A 19,863-nucleotide genomic window follows, 5' to 3' on the forward strand; every position below is an offset into this window, starting at 1 on the left:
TGTATGTTTTAGGGCTTTGTATAGTATGCATACTAAATCGACAAGTTAATTGTGGTTGAATAGAGAGGCTTTTGCTCCAGGAAGGCAAGGCTAGGTCATAAGAACAAACCCTAGTTGGCTAGAGCTATACCCTAACCGGAGGTGTTATTGCTATGCAGTGGTCAAATCAATTGAAACCCTACCCACCCTACACCCCTGCAGGGTGAGTGCAGATGATGATGCCAAGTCGTCGCGCGCTTAGTGTGGGTATGTTTTAGAGAGGGTGATGACTTACCACATCCACCACCCCGCGGTGATGGGCCAAAGTAAACACCCATGCCCATCCACATCTGCCTAGATCATCAACGCTGTCAGCTCTCTGATTGATACATAGCCCCATTCAGCCAGACACCCAGTCTCTTGGCAGCTGTGCTTCGCCACCTTTTCCACCAGTTAGTGAAAGCTGAATAGTTGAACTGTTTCGGATGTGATAAGCATTGATTAGTTTCTGATAGTTCACATGACTTTATCTGTGATATTCCAGTCCGCAGATATACTTCCCAGGTAAAGCCATGTATCTTATTTAATTATCTCTTATTATATGGATTTCAGAGCCATCTTACTTCTACTGTTCCTTCTCAGTGTTACAGACCGCGTTTGTAGCCCTTCCCGAATAACTACTAGATAAACGATCCATTGGGTGCCAGCACTAGACAAGGGTCTGTAACAGGAATGATCTTAGGCCTAGAGTGGCATATTAAAGGACATGCTTAGGAATAATTAGAGTGAACTATGAGCCGGGTTCGAAATCTACCACTAGATAGCCAAAACTACATCCTACTCCTGTACTTATTGGAGGTTTGTGCTACCGTTCTTCGACCGTTCTGATGCCTGAGAAACTACAGTCTTCCTTCCATTGCCGTTGAAAGGTCCCTGCTGTGACTTAGATATGGACTTCTCTATAATGACACATACGATGCTAGCATTAAATATATACAATAAGATTGCGAGGGATTGCCGAAACTTAATACAATCAAGAAAAAAAGAAAGAAACAAACAAACAAACAAATCAGGTACACCTAACCATTTCCGCCTCCTAGGTATAGCCAGACACAACGCTGCAAATATATTATTACTAAGAAACCAGTACCAATGCGATTATACTAGAGACACCGGACGAAAGCCATCTTTACGCATCGCTTCCCCATTCATGATTCCATGGACGTAAGTCTCTCCGATGAATGTCCGGCATTCACTTTCTGCGGTTGAGGAATTCGAATCTAGAGTCTTCCTTCTCAGGGACCCTTTAGATGGTCGACGGAGAATAAAAGGCGTCCGTGCAGTAGCAAACAGCCAGATTTCATCCCCTGGTTGTATACCCACAGGTCCGAGACCGATATAGCCCTTTCTGGTCCGGAACAGGCACCTGGACCTGTAATACCGCTTAAAAAGAATGTAAAACTCTACCTGACTGTACTCGGGATACCCGACTTGCAGGTCCTCCTGCATTGTTTCCAGGTCCACCCATCCTGTTTCTGCTTGCCCCTGCCTTTTTATCCGGATATTATATCCTTGATCCAGGAGCTCCTGCTTTAGTTTCAGAAGCCCCTGCTCTATTTCCTCGGGCCCCTGCTTTTTATCCTGAAACTCCTGTACTTGTCTCTCAATTCTCTCTGTTATTTTCAACACGGATCTCCAATACTCCTGCTTTTGGTTCCGAGGCTCCTGTTTTTGTTTACGGAGCTCCATAACCGAGGGGAGAGTGTCCCGTGCGCCAGTCTTGCGCAGTCTCGTGAGTATCGATTCCAATGGAGGTTCCATTGGGCTCTGACATAGTCTCCATGCTATAAAGTCTCGGAAAGCACTACGCGCGCGCTTTTTATTCTGGTATCCTTTGCCAACGGTTAATGTTTTCCGCAGGGCGTCGACAGGGCTACCTCCTCCCAAGTATTTTGGTTGCAAGGGCTGTATGAGTTCGAGCCAGGCCATTATCTCAGGCTCGTGTACATCACCCTTGCTTTGCGTCGGCTCTATTGCTACAATACAGTCCACTATACTCCCACTCACGTACAGGATTTTGGGATCCGGGTGGGAAAGAATTGTTGGGCTGTTAGCTATGGCTGAGGCTGCCGCAAACTCCCGGGACCAGATGCGGCAGGTTGTGTGATGCGCGCTGAAGTTCGGGGTCCAAGATGGAAGCTTGGCTTTGTAGTCTTGAAACTCAGGATGAGGTTTTGACGTGTCCTGGACATAGGAGAGCCCCTCCAGTGGCTCAAAAACATAGCTTTCGCCAGTGTGTAGATTCTGGATCGGCTCGGATGAGCCCTGCATGAATAAGCGACCATACTGAACAAACACCTCATCTGTAGGTATGTTGTAGTCTACAATAATCTGCTGGTGCTGTGGATCCGGGCAGGCAATCCCTAATAGTGCGAAGACTTTGTCTCTCGGATCGCTGGACTGGGACCACCAGCTTAACCTTCCTAGGTTTTGGAGGCTTAGCCTTCGCCCCCAGGAAATATTCGGCACCGCTCCCATTGCTTTCAAAATTTTCTTCACGTAGTACTCCCGCTCTCCTGTGTGTGGAGCGGCTCTGAAACTGATATCCGCAAGCATAAGCGCTTCGATGCCGGGTAACCCTGAAAAACGTGCGCTCTCAAAGAGAGCTGTAGTGTCTAGAACGTCTTGCCTTTCTTTCCATGGAGAAGGAATACCGCATAGCGCGCATAATATAAAAGTGGTTCGCATTGGGTAAATTGTAACTGAGCCACAAATGATCAGAATACGCTTCGCCAGCGCCACCTCCTGGATAACCCAGGTTCGAGACCACCATGACCTCGCCATAAGCTCCTCAATACCTTGTGCATCTAGTATCTGCTCAGAACTGTGGCCTACTTTCATGGCGTTTTCTAGTCTCGACCCTGCAAACCCCGAATCTCTGAGCGAGGTTAAAAATATCCAGGGTCTGGGGTTGTCAAGGGAGTCCAGCGCAAGAGGGATGCGCCTGTCGTCCTCCACACCGAGCCACACAACGACAGACATGGCTGTGCTATATATATTTGACATCATAGTAACCTGTTTATTGCGCTCAGTTATATCTTTCTGATTGATTGAAATAGAATCAACCCACATAGGCCGCTGTGCTGAGAGTCGCAAGCCTCTTGGTAGGGCTTTTCCACCAAGGTCTTTGTTGAAGGACGTGATCAGCGTAACCACCTCATCTTCAGCATTATCCAAAGGTGTTTTCCCTTCTTTTGTCTGCGCATGGATATCCGCACCATAATAGACCAGTAGCTCTGCGAGTTCCAAATTCGGCCTGTCCCTTAAAAGTGCGTAATGGAGTGCCGTCTTTCCCTGATTATCTTGTGCCCCTGTCTCAGCGCCCAGAGCAAGCAGAGTCTCTGTCAGATCGACGATATTATCTATGACGGCGCGCATTAAAGGAGTCCGTCCATGGATATCCAACCCGGACGCAAGCATTTCTGCGGCCACTTTTCTGAGATACGCGTTGATCTGCTGCTGTTGATGCAAGAACTCCCAGAGGTTACGTCCAATCTCATGTTCACGACCGTTGATTACTACTCGCTGGTGATTCTTCTCATTCTCGTACGCTCTTGATCTTGAGTCCTCTGGAGGGAATGGCGATCCCCAGGTATATGAGAGTGCCTCATAGTGCGGGGTATCCCGCAGATCCGCCGTGCACAGCGATAGCCGGAGCAGCGGCTCACCTTGGTTCATGGGAGGAGGAGAGGTGCCATCATCCTGAGGGACAAAGGATACCAAGCGGATGCACGTTGGCTCTGGCAAAGGGTCATATTCAAATCGTTCTGACATGATGGGCTCTTCGTATAACTGAATGCACATGTGGGAATTCTTGTAGCCTTGCCTTTGTATACAGCCTTGTCTCGAAGATCTTCCACAATAAATAAGGCGGTCTGCTCCTTTGGAGGTCATCTGACACCTGCCGCTTTTGCAAAGGCAAAGACGCGAAGGAATGTACTACGAACTATGCATAATTCTGCTGTTGTTAAATATTCAAAGTGGACGTTACCAACTGCTTCTACTGTTACATTTTACTCATTCCGACAACTAATTTTGTCCGGATATATTGAATTGATAGTAGTATATCAATCAATCGCTAAGCCTTTCTCTAAACGTTCTCAAGGGTTGTCTGCTATGCCCGGGGCCCAATAGTTCATCTTGTTGATAATTATTACCTCTGGGAAATATAAGTAGTATTGGCCCGAAACCCTGTATACTTCGTTTTGTACTGTGCTTTACAATATGTAGGATATGTAACGCTGTCCTGAGGAAATGTATATTATCGAAAGGCTATTATACTTACTGACCACGCGTAATATCTGGCTTAAGTACGGCTGAGCGGACGGGAAGCCCTGTTCTCCACACCCTATGGTCGTATGTACTAGCTCTGCTTGAGTATTAGGATTATATAGAAAAGTAAATGAAATGATCTGTAGAAGGCAGAAGCAGTCCCTCTTACACCAAGACACCAATAAATCCCAAAGAAACTATTGGATATATCAGGTATATGTCTATTTCGTTCGTCAGTAAGCTCAGTGAGACTTTTAATCGCGATAGACCATGACTCGATTGCTTGCTGAAAACTTCTTGAAGATCCCTGGTGAACTTGAAAAGGTTTGTGGGTGATCAAGAATATATCTTGCAATTGTAAGACCAGACTTGTATATTGGATATGTTGGAAAGGATTGGGTGCAATATCAGGTGCTGGTATTAATTGATGGTGTGTTTGGACAATGTACATGTATTTTTAGGGCCTTCTCTATTGTGCCTAGTGAAACGACAACCTAATTATTGTGGAATATGCAGGCACTATGACTCCTATGAAAGAAAGCCAAGTCTAGGTCATTAGACCGGAAGTGCTTAGCTACAGCTATACCCTAGCTTGAGCTATTATTGCTATTATTTACCCAGTTGAGATCCTACATCCATTGGGTATACTTGCAGGGTCCCTTAGACGTTGAATACCCAGGACGTGGAATATTTATGGATTCCTTAGCCTTTATCAAATCTATCAATAGGCTCTCGTTTAGCTCATGTCTCGCCTTCTTCAAATGCCGATTCATATGCCCTCTAAGCTATTATTGCTGTTCCTTACTTTACTTACTTCTTTGGCATAATCCTTTGCAAGAGCATGGCCTCTTCGTCCTTCGTCTTTTATCGACTCTTCGACACGAAGGGGCTTGATTTGGCCCTCGTTTCTCCCATCTCGGTCATAGAACATCATTCAAGATAACATCAACACTTACGTCGACTCCCGCTCTCTCTGAAACAAAATTCTCGGGTCAACAGCAGCTAGGTAATCAAAAGATCATAGTAACGTTCTCAATGTCCCTCGACTTCTCGCCAGCGTCTATATGCACGCGAACCTAAATATAGGAAATGCATGCTTATCACAATTTCTTGTTTCGCCAGACCACCAGGTTGCATATTGTAGAGAAGTGCGTTTCAGGCTACAATACACATGGTAAGGCTTCAGTATGATAAGTGATGCTGAAGTGTCACTTTGGATAATCTACCTGGTTGCTAATTAGCAAAGTTCTTTATCTATGGGAGCCAAATGCAATATAAAGTATATATAGTCTGCAACCAATCCTTTTAATGAGAAGCCCTACCTATGACACGGTTACTCACCCAGACCAGTATTATTATCTTCTTACTAGGCTGGCTTGCTTATAGATAGTACGTCCGAAGAAGCGTAGGGCGAAAACTGCCTGCCGGACCAAAAAGCGTACCAATTATCGACACCCTCATGGATCTCCCGCCACAAGGGATGCCAGAATTCCACATTGACTGAAGAAGCTCAGTCAGTGTGGTGGGTCAGACACTCATCAATATCTATGATAGAAACATGGCGCACGATCTCTTGGAGACTATGTCAATCAAGACTATATCAATCAAGACTTTATCAAACAGACTTAGCCCACGTCCTGCTTCTCCCGGAATCGAACATCACTATCATCATCCTATGGGCTACAGCAATATACTACTTGCTCATACTCGTCTTCATATCTTGCGTGCTCACTTTGCAATATGCTATGCTGACCCTGCACCCAAGGTCATCCTGGCCTTCAAGACTTGTTCAACCTCGTAATGGCCATAGTAAACGGCATAGCCGATTGGACTGCGGTGATAAGGATCGAGTCTATGAGCTGCACCCTTATCCAACAGAAAGCTCACCATATCCACCGAGCCAGAGCTGGCAGCGTAATGCAAAGGAGTGCCAAGTCCACTTCGGTAATTCATGAGATGATGCGATGTTCCTTCATCCAGTAACTTGTTGATTTGTAGCTCGTTATAATCTGGGTCTTCGTTGTAGATAAATTGTAGCACCTCATAACTGTCATCCTTGCGTCGCATAGCCGCGTAATGTAAGAGCTGCCCACGCTTAAGTTGACCGCCATTTTCGAAAAGATACTTAACAATGTTGAATGGCGCTTCCATGACAGCGTAGGAGAGCGGTGTACAATCCCGAATACGACTTTCTTTGTTCGGGTCCGCGCCATGGTCCAGGAACCAGTCGAGAAGCTCTACATCTTCAAAGGCGTAGCTACAATGGTCGTTAATCACGATATAGCATAACGACATCGCTTCCATACTCACACTAATGCGGATGGAACGAGACTATCGATATCCGTATTGATATCCCATCCATGAGACAGGAACAGCTTAAGTGTAGCATAATCCTTTTTTTGTGTCGCAAGGAGAAAGTGTCCAGGTGTCGCTACTTGTAGGCCACTGTCCAGGATTTCAGTGACTTTAGGATGGTCTCCAGCTTTGATGGCAAGGCTAAGCTGGTTGCACGGATTCGCCATAGTAACTAATTTGGTAGCTTGATAGAACCTAATACCTACTATGGCGAGTCGCGGCTTATAAGGCAGAATGAATCACGTGTTTATTTATATCTGACACATCTAAGCGCCTCTCCATCATTAGGGCAACGTGCATTATAGTTCACGCTGTGGCGCAAAGGAGATATTGGATATTCATAGACGTTCTGGGAATCGCTCTTTCACAGTGTCTTACCCTAAGTATTAAAATTATACCGTAGGATAAATTTATAGTCCAATTGAAACGGTCTCTGTCAGAAGCAGTCCCTCTCACATCAAGACACCAATGTATCACAAAGAAGCTATTGAATATGTCAGGTATAGCAGCCCGTTTACAATGGACTGTCTCTTTGCCAGCCCGGAGCACCCTTGGACTGCTAGTGATTAGCGCCATAGCATATATGTATATTTCGTTCGTCAGTGACTTGAATCTCAATAGGACTTCAGTCAGGATAAACCAGGACTAGATTGTTTGGCGGAGACCTCTTATAGATCCCTCGTGAACCTGAAAGAGGTGTGTATGACCAAGAATATATCTTGCATTCAACCTAGCTTCCAGCGCCGGGTCAACGGACTCGGAGGCAAATGCTCCATGTCGTAATGGATCGAGATAAAATAAAGGAGTAGAAAGGACATGTACCCAGCTTTGACGTGGTCAGGCTGGTTTTGATGTGTTAGTGAGCGAGATAGGAGTCTGGATTGACAATATCTACGAGGTGAAAGTAACCGTATATTCTCATCGTCAGGTTTTATCTTCGCAAGTCTCGAACGGTAATAATATTAATCAATAAATTGAGGTATCTCATAGACATGCAACTATATACTACTAGTAGTTATGCTTGATAATCAGTACCAAGTCTTTCTTCACGACAGGATTCCACTCATCGACTGCAAAAGTTCTCTGTCAGCTGGATATTCGGGATATACTAATTATTCTAATGAACCGATGCCCCCTTCACCAAATTCAATCATTACTACGCCCCCTGACCTATTGCTAAAGGCAAGGATGCCATATTTGCTAAAGGAAACTTCCCATGAACGAAGACTGATGCCGCCTGGACCCCATTCAGGTGGAAGTAAGATAATCTTCTGCACTCCATCATGTACCCAGCCGTCACTGTAGTGAATGCCCTCGCCCACTTGCCCAGAGCAAGCGTAAGAATTATCGGGGATAGAATCGATCAAAAATCGCCCTTGATGGGTATAGAGACAGGTCCCGTCATCGGAAAATGTCATTTGAAGGATCGGTTTGGCTGGTTGAATGGTGCCTTTCTTTGTCCCTGTGGCGGTCTCCCATAAATGAACCACTCCCCTCACATCACCATCATCATCATAATAATATTTCGCTGTCGCAATCCAAAAGTTGTCTGGAGAAATTGCTAAACAATCGGCCCCTCCTTTGAGAGGGAGAGGCGCTGATCGCAGATGCTAAATGAGGCTGCCTGACGTGTTCATTCGGTTTTCAGCTCCAGCCTTCTTAGTATGCATTAGTCGCCAGCCTGCATCAATAGTTAGATCCATCACATTGATCGATATACCAACTACATGGTTCTATTGAGATGGCGATCTCCTTGTGGGTCAGGACTCAGGAATGAATAAATCCGTCCATAGTTTTATAAGCACCCAACATCCATAGGACTGCTATACAGTTCCACCCTTTTGCCATCATCTATATCACGATACCGATACGGAACTACGTAACAGGACCCAATGCGACATTATCATTGAGGATATGTATGATCATACATTTCCCAACTCATACCACGCAGAGTCCGTTAGCGCTGCGGGAAACATTGTGTCATGTCTGGCTCCACAGATGGCTGATATCTTACCCAATTGAGATCTGGATGCGGGAGCGAAAAAACGAAAGGCAAAAAAAAAAAAGAAATGCTTCCGATGCGGGGAATCGAACCCCGAGCTGCTGTGTGAGAGACAGCGATGTTAACCATTACACCACATCGGATGGTTGTTGAATTTTCTTATCTTTATTTTGGTAAATAAACCAAAATAATACTGATATTTCGTCTTCACATCTGGATGAACAAGTTTCTTGATGAACTCTCCCACCTAGATAGACTAGAAGTGCTACATACTTTCAGGTATATATGTGCTCAGTCTATACCCGTTCCATAAGTACATGGTACAGTACCTTCGAGCCTTGAGCCTTGAGCCAACCAACACTCCAATATGTCTGCGGTTTGCATTAATATATATGTAGACCTTTCATAAATATATAGCAGCACTATCGAACACTAAACTCTGTCCATAGTAGTCGCCTGCAGGATACTTAATAGTGAAATACAACGCTTGGCCCACTATTCAGATAGAAACATGTGCATAAAAACCTTAATCAAATTACTAGGTGCTATAACCCCGAAGACGCCGCTTGATCATCCAAAAAATCTACACTCGTGCAAGAATCCATTCCGCAATGTCATCGGCAAACTCTTGCCTATTCTCTGGTAGATCCGCATGAAGCACATGACTCCAGCCTTCATAAGACTTGAACTTCCGGTCCGCAACCTTGCCAGTCTGCGCATCAAACCAGCGCTTGCTCGCATCATGACTGGTGACCTGGTCCCCCGTACCATGGGCCACATAGACAGACCGAACCCCATCATTCAGCTTGAGCTTACCAGAAGTTAAATCGGCGGCACGGTCGAGCATGTTCGCAAACATCTCCAGCGTACCGACACAAGGGTTTAACGGATCATTCTTCAGCAATTGCTGCACGGCGGGGTCCCGCACAATCGTTTCGACCTTCATCGGCTGGGTAATCTGGAAGCGAGGCAGTAGTTTACCTGCCAACCGACCGAGAACGACCGTGATGATACTTGGTTCCTGCTCAGCGTCGAGTCCGATAAACGGTGCCTCGAGCATGATACCCCCCAAGCGGGAAACAAGACCCTGATACTTGGGCGTAGAGGCTAACGTCGCAACTAGTCCGCCGCCCATTGAGTGGCCCATCACGAAAACGGGAACAGACGGTTTCGCTTCGAGTTGGACCTCGATGAACGCTGCAAAATCGGCCAGGATGGCAGCGGTCGGGCCCGTGTTCCCGCGGTCGGCCTTGGTTTTGACCGACTGGCCCCAACCGCGCTGGTCAATGCCCGTACAGAAGATCCCACGGCGGGCTAGAGATGGAAACAGATCAAACGTGTTGTTGATGTGGTCGCTAAAACCATGGAAATGGACCAGGCGGGCCACGGGAGCAGCGCTACTCGGCTGTACATGCGAATTAGTATTATACCAAGAATAGCGCCAGCGGAGACTCTGAACTCACTGCCCATGTCTTCTGGTAGACGGACAAGCCGTCGGGCAGCTTAAACTGGGTTTCGGTGATGTCGATGTCGGCCATGGAGAATGATGTTTCACGGAGGTGTAATGTAGAAGTTGGCATCGGAGGGAGAAGACGGATGGAGTTTCTGGATTCCTCGCGATCGGCGGGTGATGGATTAGTGATCCCTCTTGGCTTTTCAACTGCACTGAAATCTTCCTACTGGTATAAGCGAGTTAGGTCAACCTATTCTTCGGAGTATGCGCTCTTTTATAAGGGTATGTTAGTAATAAGAGTGATAAGATATTAACCTTTTTCTGAAACCCCTTCCCCCCCGAGAATTGTTAAGGCATGTATTTACCACTGCTTATTTGGACCTCGGCACGATTCTTCCACTCGTGCTCTCCAGCATATACCTTCATAGACCATAAGAACCAAGCTTCTTTGTACATACGTTCTCATATACATGAGATCCCTTGATCTCTCCTTTGGATAATTCCATAGACAACCGAACAATCAACCCTGGAGCCTTTTCTTATCATCTTTAACCTCGCAGCTTCCCACATAGCAAACCTCATGATGGCGCCACTAATTGCTCGTTTAATATACGATATCCGTAGATTTCGGAGACTCCTTGTGACGGGCTCATAGATATATGGGCTTTAAATTCATGTTAAATGACCCTTTTATATAATACTGAAGGATTTTCTAAGTTACCCTAGTTTAGAAAAACATGTATTCCAACGCTCTCACGAGGGGAAAAAAAAAAGGCATGAAGTACAAAAACAACAATGGAGAAAAGAAGTAGACCTATACAAGCTCTAGTACCACCGTCTTAAGTGTAGATTAGGCGCTGTGCTCGTCTTGATGAATTTACCCCCGCCATGGTCGGAGTCAGGGCTTTCGTGGATCAGCATAGGGAGGGGGCGTGTTCTAAACCCTACGCCGCCTACAGCCCTAATCCTATCAAGACCGACGCAACTTCGATAATGGGAGACGTTAAAAGGGAAAGGTGGATACACAACTAGGTTTGAGTTGAAGATAGTAATGTTAGATGTATTCGGGCTTGCTTCATTGGCTATTCCATCCCGGTAGCTAGAGCGGAGGATATAAGGGCTGAGATGGGATAGAATTATAGAAACATTCCCAGAGTTGACATATCCTAGAAAGGATAGCCACCTTGCAGAGAGTAGCTGGCTATGTTAGCAAGGTCTATTATTCGACTATGCCGAGATCGAGGGATAACTTCCGGCGCTATGCATGGTTTGTATATAAAAACTCGGATCGAATGAGTAGCTCACTAGGGATCGTCACACATGTAACTATAGGAATTGACAGAACTTGTCGATGACCCCTACTCAACCTCCCTTATTGCAGAACATTAATGCAGCCGGTATCGGTACGAGGCTTAGCTCCCCCGACTGCCAGCTCATTAGACTTGATGGCGAAAAAGAAAGGTACGCTCGAGACAAAAATAGAGACCGAGACATATATATAGAATTCGTATACCTTCTGGTAGACACGAACGTCCCCACCAAGTGGCCCAGCCGTAACCTTCATCATTTTATTGTTGACGGAAATTGAAACTCATCTGGTGAAAAGGCATTCTCTCCAGTTTCCTTGGTGGTAACACGAACATCGTCGAGCCCAAATGAAATAACCTTAGTGTCAGAATCACCCGAGGGGATATAATCGCGCCCTATGGCGAGGTGAACTTCTGCAGTGCTCTGCTCATATTGGAGTCATCTTATCTGGATCCATTCGTAGCCCAGGTAGTAAAGGCTCCTGTCAGGTCGTTTGTAGAGTAGGACCGGATTTTCAACGTTGTAAGTTTTATATACTATCTTAAGGCGTCTGCTGACTGTTTCACCTAGCTGCTAACTGACGAGACATACAGATCCGGAACTTGGAGTTACAAATCACTACCAACCAGACCGGACTCGCTATCCGATCGTGAACTACCCACATGCCGCCGTTGAATTGACTGGCGTCTATAAGACCTTTCAAGCCATTGCCAACGATACAAATGCCTATGAAGAAGGCGCAGCCAAAGTTTCAAGGGTAGCAGACCCGATACCTATCCGTACCATGTTGCTAACCTGTCTGTAGTTACTGCTGGGGCAGAAATACCCTCTCCTGATTCATTGGGAAAACGACATCTACGGTGTTCGAAAGACTACCACCCAGGACCATTACGCCGATGATGATATCCTTTACGCCGGCAAGGATAAACCACCAAAGATCATGATTATGCTTGAAACAGTCGACAAAAAGTATAAAAAGAAACATATAGGAAGCGGGTGCAAAGTCGTCCCCTGGATTTATGACAACGAGGGCAGAAGTCTGGGGAATCTAGTAGACCATCATCACTCTATACGGACCCACGACTTGGGTGACTATGAACCCCCACCTCTCGATATTAGGCATGTTCGCTTGGAAGAGAAGGTGACCTGCTTTATGGATGGAAAGAAGCTACAAATTGAGTACTTCAATGATACACTTGAGAGACACGATCCAGCCACGGTTTTTGCCCACACCGACGATAAAGAAAATCAACCTTTCAAGCACTTTGTGTTTACAAATATCTGAAGGTGCAACGGTTGCTTTACTTTCCATAGATTAATATAGTTGCAAATGAAACCTGGTCATACCCTAGTATGTCTGAGTGTGGTTCTATCCTGATAAGATGTATGTATCGAAGGTCTGTGCCTTCTGGGCTGGTTTAAGTATGAAACTCAGCTCTGAGAGGGCTGTGAGGCGCGAACCTACGGTCTATGAACGAATTACTATTCATTGGGTTACGTTAAAGGGATTGTTACGGTTGAATTGTAGAAACTAAGTTCCGAAAGCATTCAGTATAGGGCTTCTAGAAATTAGACCCTAACGGCGGATACGTAGAGTACCATCACCCCCAAAACACCGTCAAATTGACCTCAGTCAATCATTATTAAATTTTGATACAAACATATAATACAAAAGTGGGGTATTTCAGTTCCATATATGCACGACAATCGTCATATACACCTCAACGCCAATCAGGCCATAATATCATCTTATGGCATCCCATCTCATTCCAATCGAATTTCCCATGAGAGTAATCTGACAGATCCTCAATTGACTACTATCTCAAGCCTTGTTCTCATTCCTCTCCCTCTCCTTTTCCTTCTTCAGCTCCACCCCAAACTTCTCCCCCAGCACACTTCCCACCCAAGCTTCAACCTCATCTTCCAGCTCCTTATCCACCTTCGTCACATCTCCACCATCACCATAGAATCCCCTCCTCACAAACCTCCTCATATCATCAACCCCGTTGATATCCAGCGCACACAGGATACCCCCAGTGCCCGCCATGCCCAAGGAAAGCACATTCAGCGTCGCCAGATTCAGCGCCTCAAAGGCTTCCGCACCGCCGCTGACGTCGGGCTTATGGTAGAGAGAGGAGGTATAGAAAGGTGGGACGGAGGCGAGATAGCGTCTGTTTAAGGCGCGGCGGGTGCTCCACAGCGAGAAGGCGAAAATGGTGAGGCCGCCGAGTAGAAGTTTGTATTTTGTTTGGGGGTTGATGAATTTCAGTTCAGGTTCGGATTCGGGTCTTTGGTTTTGGGGTTGTGGTGGAGATTGGCTAGTTTGTGTTGTTGTTTGTTGTGAGGGTGCTTGGTCTGATGGGATTTCAGGGGTTTGGGGAGGGCCCCGGCGGAAGAAGGAGAACATCTTGTTGTTGTAAAATGATAGTAGAAAGATAGTTCTTTGCGCTGGTGACAGTAGAGATGCCGATTGGTAGGAATTGTGGTCTTAGTGTGCTTAGGTTCAAGTGAGCTCTGCGAGGGGAAATCGAGGCGGATGGAGCGGAGATCTGAAGCTAAAATGCGGAGTTCGTGAGATTGCACTAGTCATGTGACTTATGCCTTAGGCAGGTATATTTTGGCTGCTGGAAGCGTCTGGAAACACTTTTTGAGTCATCTGGTCCATAATGCCTTGTAGACAAACCAGAGCTGTCTCTAACTATCGTAGTATGTGCATTGCCATTTGGTGGCTATGATACAAAACCGTAGCATACCCCAAATGCGGCAGGTCAAGGCGCTCAGCGGTCACCTCGTTTAATATGAATAAGAGAAAGAAAGATTATGTGCTGTGCATAGCCACCCAGTATATACTAGTATCCAACGCCAAAGCCCATAGATAATGATCATATAACCCGGGATTCAAATGTGTAGATTCGCCATATTCTGTGCATCTGGCTCTTAACCCAAGTCTGCTGTTCGTCAGACAAACACAGGTCAGGCGAGCAAAGATACTCAAGTTCAGACCGAATTAACCAGCCACCAAGAAGGGGGGCCGTCTGTTGATGGGCCAAAGTCACCCGGCGCTCCTCAGCTTCGGGATACTCAACCTTGGAGGGGTCCAGATGAACAGACATTGTCTGGCTGCCTAGGAAGAAGGGAACTGCAGCGCAGATATCGGTGGCCATTTCTCTGATAGTAGATACCACTGCTTCAACCCTGTCCGGAGTACCAAGGTTCGGGAGCAGACGGAGACAGTTGAGGATGATGTTTTGGACAACAATCCGAGATTCCCGATAGGTATTCCATGTGCTCCCAATCCACATCTCTGTGTAACAATCGCACCTGTTTTTGAACATACCTGCGTCTCGAACAGACCGGGGTATCATGGTTGCCGGCACTGGGGCCCAATGTTTGGGAAGAGCCCACGTCCAGGCACGAAGTTTGCTGTCGAGAACCATAGCTAAGGAATAGATGCGATTGATTTCATCTGCGCCGTATAACTCTGGTTGCGATGCGAACTTATCCCACACCTGCCTAAGATTTACTAATTCAGTTGCGGCCGCTGTTAGCTGTGAGGATGCAGACTGAGGTATTGGTGCTGCCATGGGCCACACGTCTGGCATTTCGATGGTCGGATAAGCCGGTCCCGTGGAGGCTTTAATCTAGAACAGACTATCAGCAACAGTACCAGTGACTTTCAGAGTTCATAACCAACAATTTGACACTGGATTGAATTTGTTACTATTTGAGAATTAGTGTCCTCACTCTGTGGCATGTACCCGCTGTTGACCAAGGCAATCGCCCCTTGCAGATGAGTTTTTGTTGCAATTCTGTGCTCCTTAACAGCAGAAAATTCCTAGTATCATCATTAACCCTAAGCATCAGATAAGCATCGAAGCTCTTCAGACTCACCTCATAGACAGAAAGTAAAAGAACTGCCATTATAGTCTCGAACACATTTTCACCAAGGTTACCCTGTAAGGCTACTCTTGTCTTTGACAAAGCTCTCACGAAGAACTGCTCTGCTAAGCGGAGGAATGAGCGATTCCCTGTCCAGGCAGAGACAGAGAACAATGACACAGCTAGTGTACCCAGATACAAAGGAGTTCCAGGCCGAGCATTGAAGTATCGATCGGGCAAAAGCTCCATAAATCCGATCCGAATGAGAGGGTCCCTCGGCTGATAAAGATAGGAATTGAAGAACAAAGAGGTAACTGTACTCTCCCAAGGCAGGCACAAACTGCTTGGAACATTAGGGCTTAGAGCTCCCACAACGTTTACGGAGACGGGCGTATTAACCACCTCGGGAGAGCTCAAGGATGATGTAGTGGATGCAGGGGAAGGCGACGCAGTCGTCTCAGACGCAGTCAATGTAGGAGACAGCTCTTTCGAACCCTCTTTGCATTTTGTGGTACTAACTGCCTTGGTCTTAGAGATATTACTTTTCTTGCGTTGGAAGGCCGTTCGATCTCTTAGCATAACATCGAGCGGGTGCGGATATCCGGGACATGTCCGGCCAGTCCGGACACAGGCCCTACAGTGAGGACGAGTTTCGTCGCACTGCAGCAATTAGTACGATGCCAGTCCCAGATACTATGCGCACACACTGCATACCTTAATATGTCTAGATCGACAATTTTGACAGCCCGTGCTAGGCTTTCCACGGTAAACCATGATGACAGCACAGGGTAATTTTGATCATGTGTGGATATCAAGAAAGCGATAAGTGAGATTAGGCTTTAGTAATTATGGATTCGATGCATAGATCCAGTAGTATGTACAACACGCAACTTGAAATTCCTCAGCGAGGTCGCTCATCGAGACTCTAATTAACAAGGTGTATTGATAATCGAGCGATGCTTATTATAAAGTAAGCTGGAGCCTAGAAATACTGACATAAGGAGTCATTGGATCGTGTTCTTTGGACAAAGAAGAGTCTCGACCCAAAGTGGCTTGGCTGATCGCTCACGTGGTGGATGAGTCAGGAACCTCTGGCTATCTTATCGGCGAGATAATCAAATGACATCACTCTGTTTATGTATCTAAACATGTTCAAAAAGTAAAGGACTATTATCTTCGAGCTATGGACACATGGAAAATTCTTTTGGGAATCTCAAAGCACAAGAGGGAATCAACAATAAATCATCAGCATATCTCATTACCAATCATTACCTTCCTCCGTCATGTCAAACGTAAACCGAAAAATTCATATCACCCATATCGAATCATACAATCATAAAATCATTGAACCATACGCCAAGAAAACCAAGTCGAATGCACCATGCAGTCTGCCAACAGAGTGGACAGCTCTCCAAGACACAAGGAGTTGCGCCAAGGGAAACAGGCCCCAAGAATGTCGGTTATCATTGCATTGACCCCGTTGTAATCAGCATGTCTGCTCGACCCGGCCGATGAAAGCGATCAATGCCAAGATGTTCTTTGCCGTCACGTCCCACATAGATTCCAAAGCCATACATAGGATGGTCCCTGTCTCCAGGAGGTGCCACGACTAGTCGCGTAACAAGATCAGCTTTGCTCCGAGGCTCACGAAGTATTTTATCCGAGAGTAGAGGGCTCTGGTAGAGGAAGCTTATCTGATCGGCGAGCGTGCTAATATCATGGGGCAGGTAGCGGCGACGACCGGGCCAAATACACAAAAACGACACTGTATATAATGCGCAAAACGCAACCATAGCGTAGAATGCTGGCATGAGGGCGGCAATGCGGATTTCGCTTTGTGAAGGGTAGTTGAGTGCGATAAAGACACCACCAGCTAAAATGGGAATAGCGGCCGAGGCAACGCTCATGAAGGAGATCCAGGCCACCTTATAGTGTTTGTTGAGGATAGCCAGTACGGTCACATGGAAGGGGAAGCATGATGGATAAGACAGGAGCAAGCTTTGGTCGGCCGTTGCACCCTCCGGTAAGGAGAGCGAGACAAATGGCTGCAGGGCACGGAAATACACATCAATAGGCTGCCACGCGAGGAAAAGGACGTTCCCGATGAGTGCTGGGATGAAGCTGTACAAGAAGTTGGAGGAGGAAAAGGACTTAGGCGACGGGAGTGTGGGCAGCCGTGGTGGGAATCCGCCTTTAATAGCGTCATGGATAAAGCTGACAAGCACGAAAGCGATAAAAAGCGCGCCGATGGTAACTGTCCATGCGACAATAAAGGTGTCTCGAAGGAACCATGGAGCCCACCGGTAACGAACAGATGGGGAATACTTGTGCTCATCGAAGCCGTACTTGCCTTCTCCGATCCGCTGCTCTAGATCGTAGGAAACCCTGGATAAACCGTATGGCTGCTTCTCGCGGCTCTTTTCGCTGAGGTGGAGAGACGGGTTTCCCAGCGGCGCTGCAACCTCACCGATACCGTAAAAGGTCGCTTCCCGGTTGGATAATTGCCAATAGCCCAGCCGAAGGACTCTGGGGTTGAGTGAATCGCCTACATCGGGCAATATTTCGGACTGCTCAAAATCCCGCAAGATATTGGAACGCTGAATGATCGAGACCAGATCAGCCAGGCTCACCGGATCCCACATTAGTCCCGACCGGGTACGAACAAAGCGAAACACCAGAAAGACTAATGCAACGGTCAGCAGTCCGTACATAGCTACCAGTGTCCAGCCAACATCCTGCACAGCAGTCCAACGCCATGTCCCTCGCCCATCGATGATGAACCACTTTGCTTGGAAGAAGCAACTCAGCAGTGGCAACGAGATCATATTCGAAAGCCAGATTAAGACCAAGGAGAGCCCAACCAACGGTTCTCCATGTCGAAACTGCGAAAAGTCTGGAACTAGAAAGTTCTGCGATAGAATTGGTAGGCGATGCAAAACATGACCTAGCTTTCTTTCCGAGGCCATAATCGCAAACGGCATTGTACGATACACTGCAGCTTGGATAACGAAAGTCCAAATTGTGATAATGACAGCCAAAATTTGTGGGAGGAATTGAACAACGAAGTACCGCCCACCGCCTTGGCCTCCATAATCCCAGAAGCCCTGATGCCCCTGAGACCATATGTTACAGAAGACAATCCCAGCAATCATGAGCAAAGAGCAGAGGATGACCGCAGTAAGAGCCCATGGCCGTAACACGCACGGCACGTAGTCCAGACGTGGATAGAGCAAACTATCTTTTGGAGGCTCGACTGCGACAAAGGCTTCCGGTTCCACTGATCCCTGAAGGGACCTATCGACTGGCTCTGGTGAGGGGTGCTGCAACAGAGGCTGCTGTGCGGGAGGTGTGTTATTCGCTTCAGGGGAGCGGATGAAATACCCCAATCCTTCGTCCCAAATGAGACGCTCAGCCGGATAATCCTCGCTTGCAACTGAGCTTGGTCTTCGCAAGCTACGAGAATCTTCTTCACGAGTAAGTTGGTTAATAGCAAATCGGATGTATGGAACGTCATCCATGCCGGGTGTGGGAGGAGGTCCCGCATAGCTGTCACTAGGGACCTGGCGACTGGTGCTCTCCGTCATTGGGCTCATGTGAACTTCTCTGTCTTGCACGGAGCGCACGGTACTCGCAGCGGGCGATGGCGCATTCTTGTTATCGTTTGGCATCTTCACTGGCTGGTCTAGGCGGGAGGTTGACCCAACCATGGGCGGGCCTAGATGCGTTCTCGAGATGGCGGGGGATGAAGTGTGAGACACAGGGTGGGACATCGGCGTCGCATACCTCACGACAGTAGCGTGGCTGCCGTTGCTCGGAGACCTCGAATTGGAAGTGCGATCTGAAAAAGAATAATAGTCGTCCGAAGCGGCAACCGATTGTTGATCCTCAGAACGCAGTACTTGCGGCCTATTTGCTACGAGGAATTAGCACACAGAAGTTTCGGTCAATCTGTCGGTCGGTCGATGAGATAGGTAACGTAAATTCCATAAATTGTACTTACAGCTGACGGTCCTCAGACTTACATTCCCGGACCCCGAAGCAAGCATGACGGCTCAAGACAACGGAGGAATGTATGTGCACGGCTCACTTGCAGCGAATAATATGCGATGGGCATTCCCCAAGACGCAGGTATTGAACCTCTGAGTGAGATATTAAGTGTCGATAAAATCAGTCAAGACGCAAGGGCGAAGTGGCCCGAGGTTGTCAAGCGACGGACATCGCTGCTGTCCATAGTGAGGTGGTTGGGTTGAGTCGGGCTGGTTGGTCGGGAGACGCCCAGCCACCTCAGGTCCCAGCCACCGGTCGCTGAAACTCGATCGATCTGATTAGAATTTTGTGTCCAACATGGCTACATACTATTGGTGTTGAGAAACTGTCAGGGAGGGATGAAAAGCAATATGGTTGGGCAAGACATTACACCTTGCATGAGTGTGTTGGCATGAGAAGAGCCATGGAACAGAGGACGGGAAGTTAGTTCGGGGAGGAGGTTCAGGTACTTAGTATGCGGCCCGAACCAGTGAACAAGGCTTGTAGGGCACAGACACCACATGTGATT

The 19,863-nt window shown here is 47.0% G+C and overlaps 6 protein-coding genes and 1 non-coding gene across 7 annotated transcripts; 1 reads left to right on the forward strand and 6 right to left on the reverse strand.

Moving 5' to 3' along the window:
- Nucleotides 1–828: 828 nt before the first annotated feature.
- AO090020000151 (uncharacterized protein) lies at nt 829–3,813 on the reverse strand (the record flags this gene model as incomplete). Its single annotated transcript, XM_023238136.1, has 2 exons — nt 829–912; nt 1,363–3,813. The coding sequence occupies 2 exons, from the start codon at nt 3,811–3,813 to the stop codon at nt 829–831; spliced, it is 2,535 nt and encodes an 844-aa protein (XP_023092719.1).
- Nucleotides 3,814–5,936: 2,123 nt separating this feature from the next.
- AO090020000149 (ankyrin repeat domain-containing protein) lies at nt 5,937–7,242 on the reverse strand (the record flags this gene model as incomplete). The annotated part of the gene is made up of 4 exons (XM_023238137.1): nt 5,937–5,984; nt 6,199–6,568; nt 6,622–6,807; nt 6,977–7,242. The coding sequence occupies 4 exons, from the start codon at nt 7,240–7,242 to the stop codon at nt 5,937–5,939; spliced, it is 870 nt and encodes a 289-aa protein (XP_023092718.1).
- A 1,497-nt stretch (nt 7,243–8,739) lies between these two features.
- Nucleotides 8,740–8,811, reverse strand: AO090020t00001. The gene has a single exon. It is a non-coding gene; the product is annotated as a tRNA-Glu (tRNA).
- Nucleotides 8,812–9,251: 440 nt separating this feature from the next.
- On the reverse strand, nt 9,252–10,206 carry AO090020000148 (acylglycerol lipase; the record flags this gene model as incomplete). The annotated part of the gene is made up of 2 exons (XM_001824458.3): nt 9,252–10,073; nt 10,132–10,206. The coding sequence occupies 2 exons, from the start codon at nt 10,204–10,206 to the stop codon at nt 9,252–9,254; spliced, it is 897 nt and encodes a 298-aa protein (XP_001824510.1).
- A 1,620-nt stretch (nt 10,207–11,826) lies between these two features.
- AO090020000147 (uncharacterized protein) lies at nt 11,827–12,714 on the forward strand (the record flags this gene model as incomplete). Its single annotated transcript, XM_023238138.1, has 4 exons — nt 11,827–11,834; nt 11,893–11,951; nt 12,023–12,186; nt 12,235–12,714. 4 exons carry the CDS (start codon nt 11,827–11,829, stop codon nt 12,712–12,714), a joined length of 711 nt encoding a protein of 236 aa, XP_023092717.1.
- A 537-nt stretch (nt 12,715–13,251) lies between these two features.
- Nucleotides 13,252–13,836, reverse strand: AO090020000146 (uncharacterized protein; the record flags this gene model as incomplete). Its single annotated transcript, XM_001824456.3, has 1 exon — nt 13,252–13,836. One exon carries the CDS (start codon nt 13,834–13,836, stop codon nt 13,252–13,254), a length of 585 nt encoding a protein of 194 aa, XP_001824508.1.
- A 2,935-nt stretch (nt 13,837–16,771) lies between these two features.
- Nucleotides 16,772–18,976, reverse strand: AO090020000145 (DUF3433 domain-containing protein; the record flags this gene model as incomplete). The annotated part of the gene is made up of 1 exon (XM_001824455.3): nt 16,772–18,976. One exon carries the CDS (start codon nt 18,974–18,976, stop codon nt 16,772–16,774), a length of 2,205 nt encoding a protein of 734 aa, XP_001824507.3.
- Nucleotides 18,977–19,863: the final 887 nt, after the last annotated feature.

The sequence above is a fragment of the Aspergillus oryzae genome, chromosome 6, assembly GCF_000184455.2.
Source record: "Aspergillus oryzae RIB40 DNA, chromosome 6".
NCBI lineage: Eukaryota > Fungi > Ascomycota > Eurotiomycetes > Eurotiales > Aspergillaceae > Aspergillus > Aspergillus oryzae.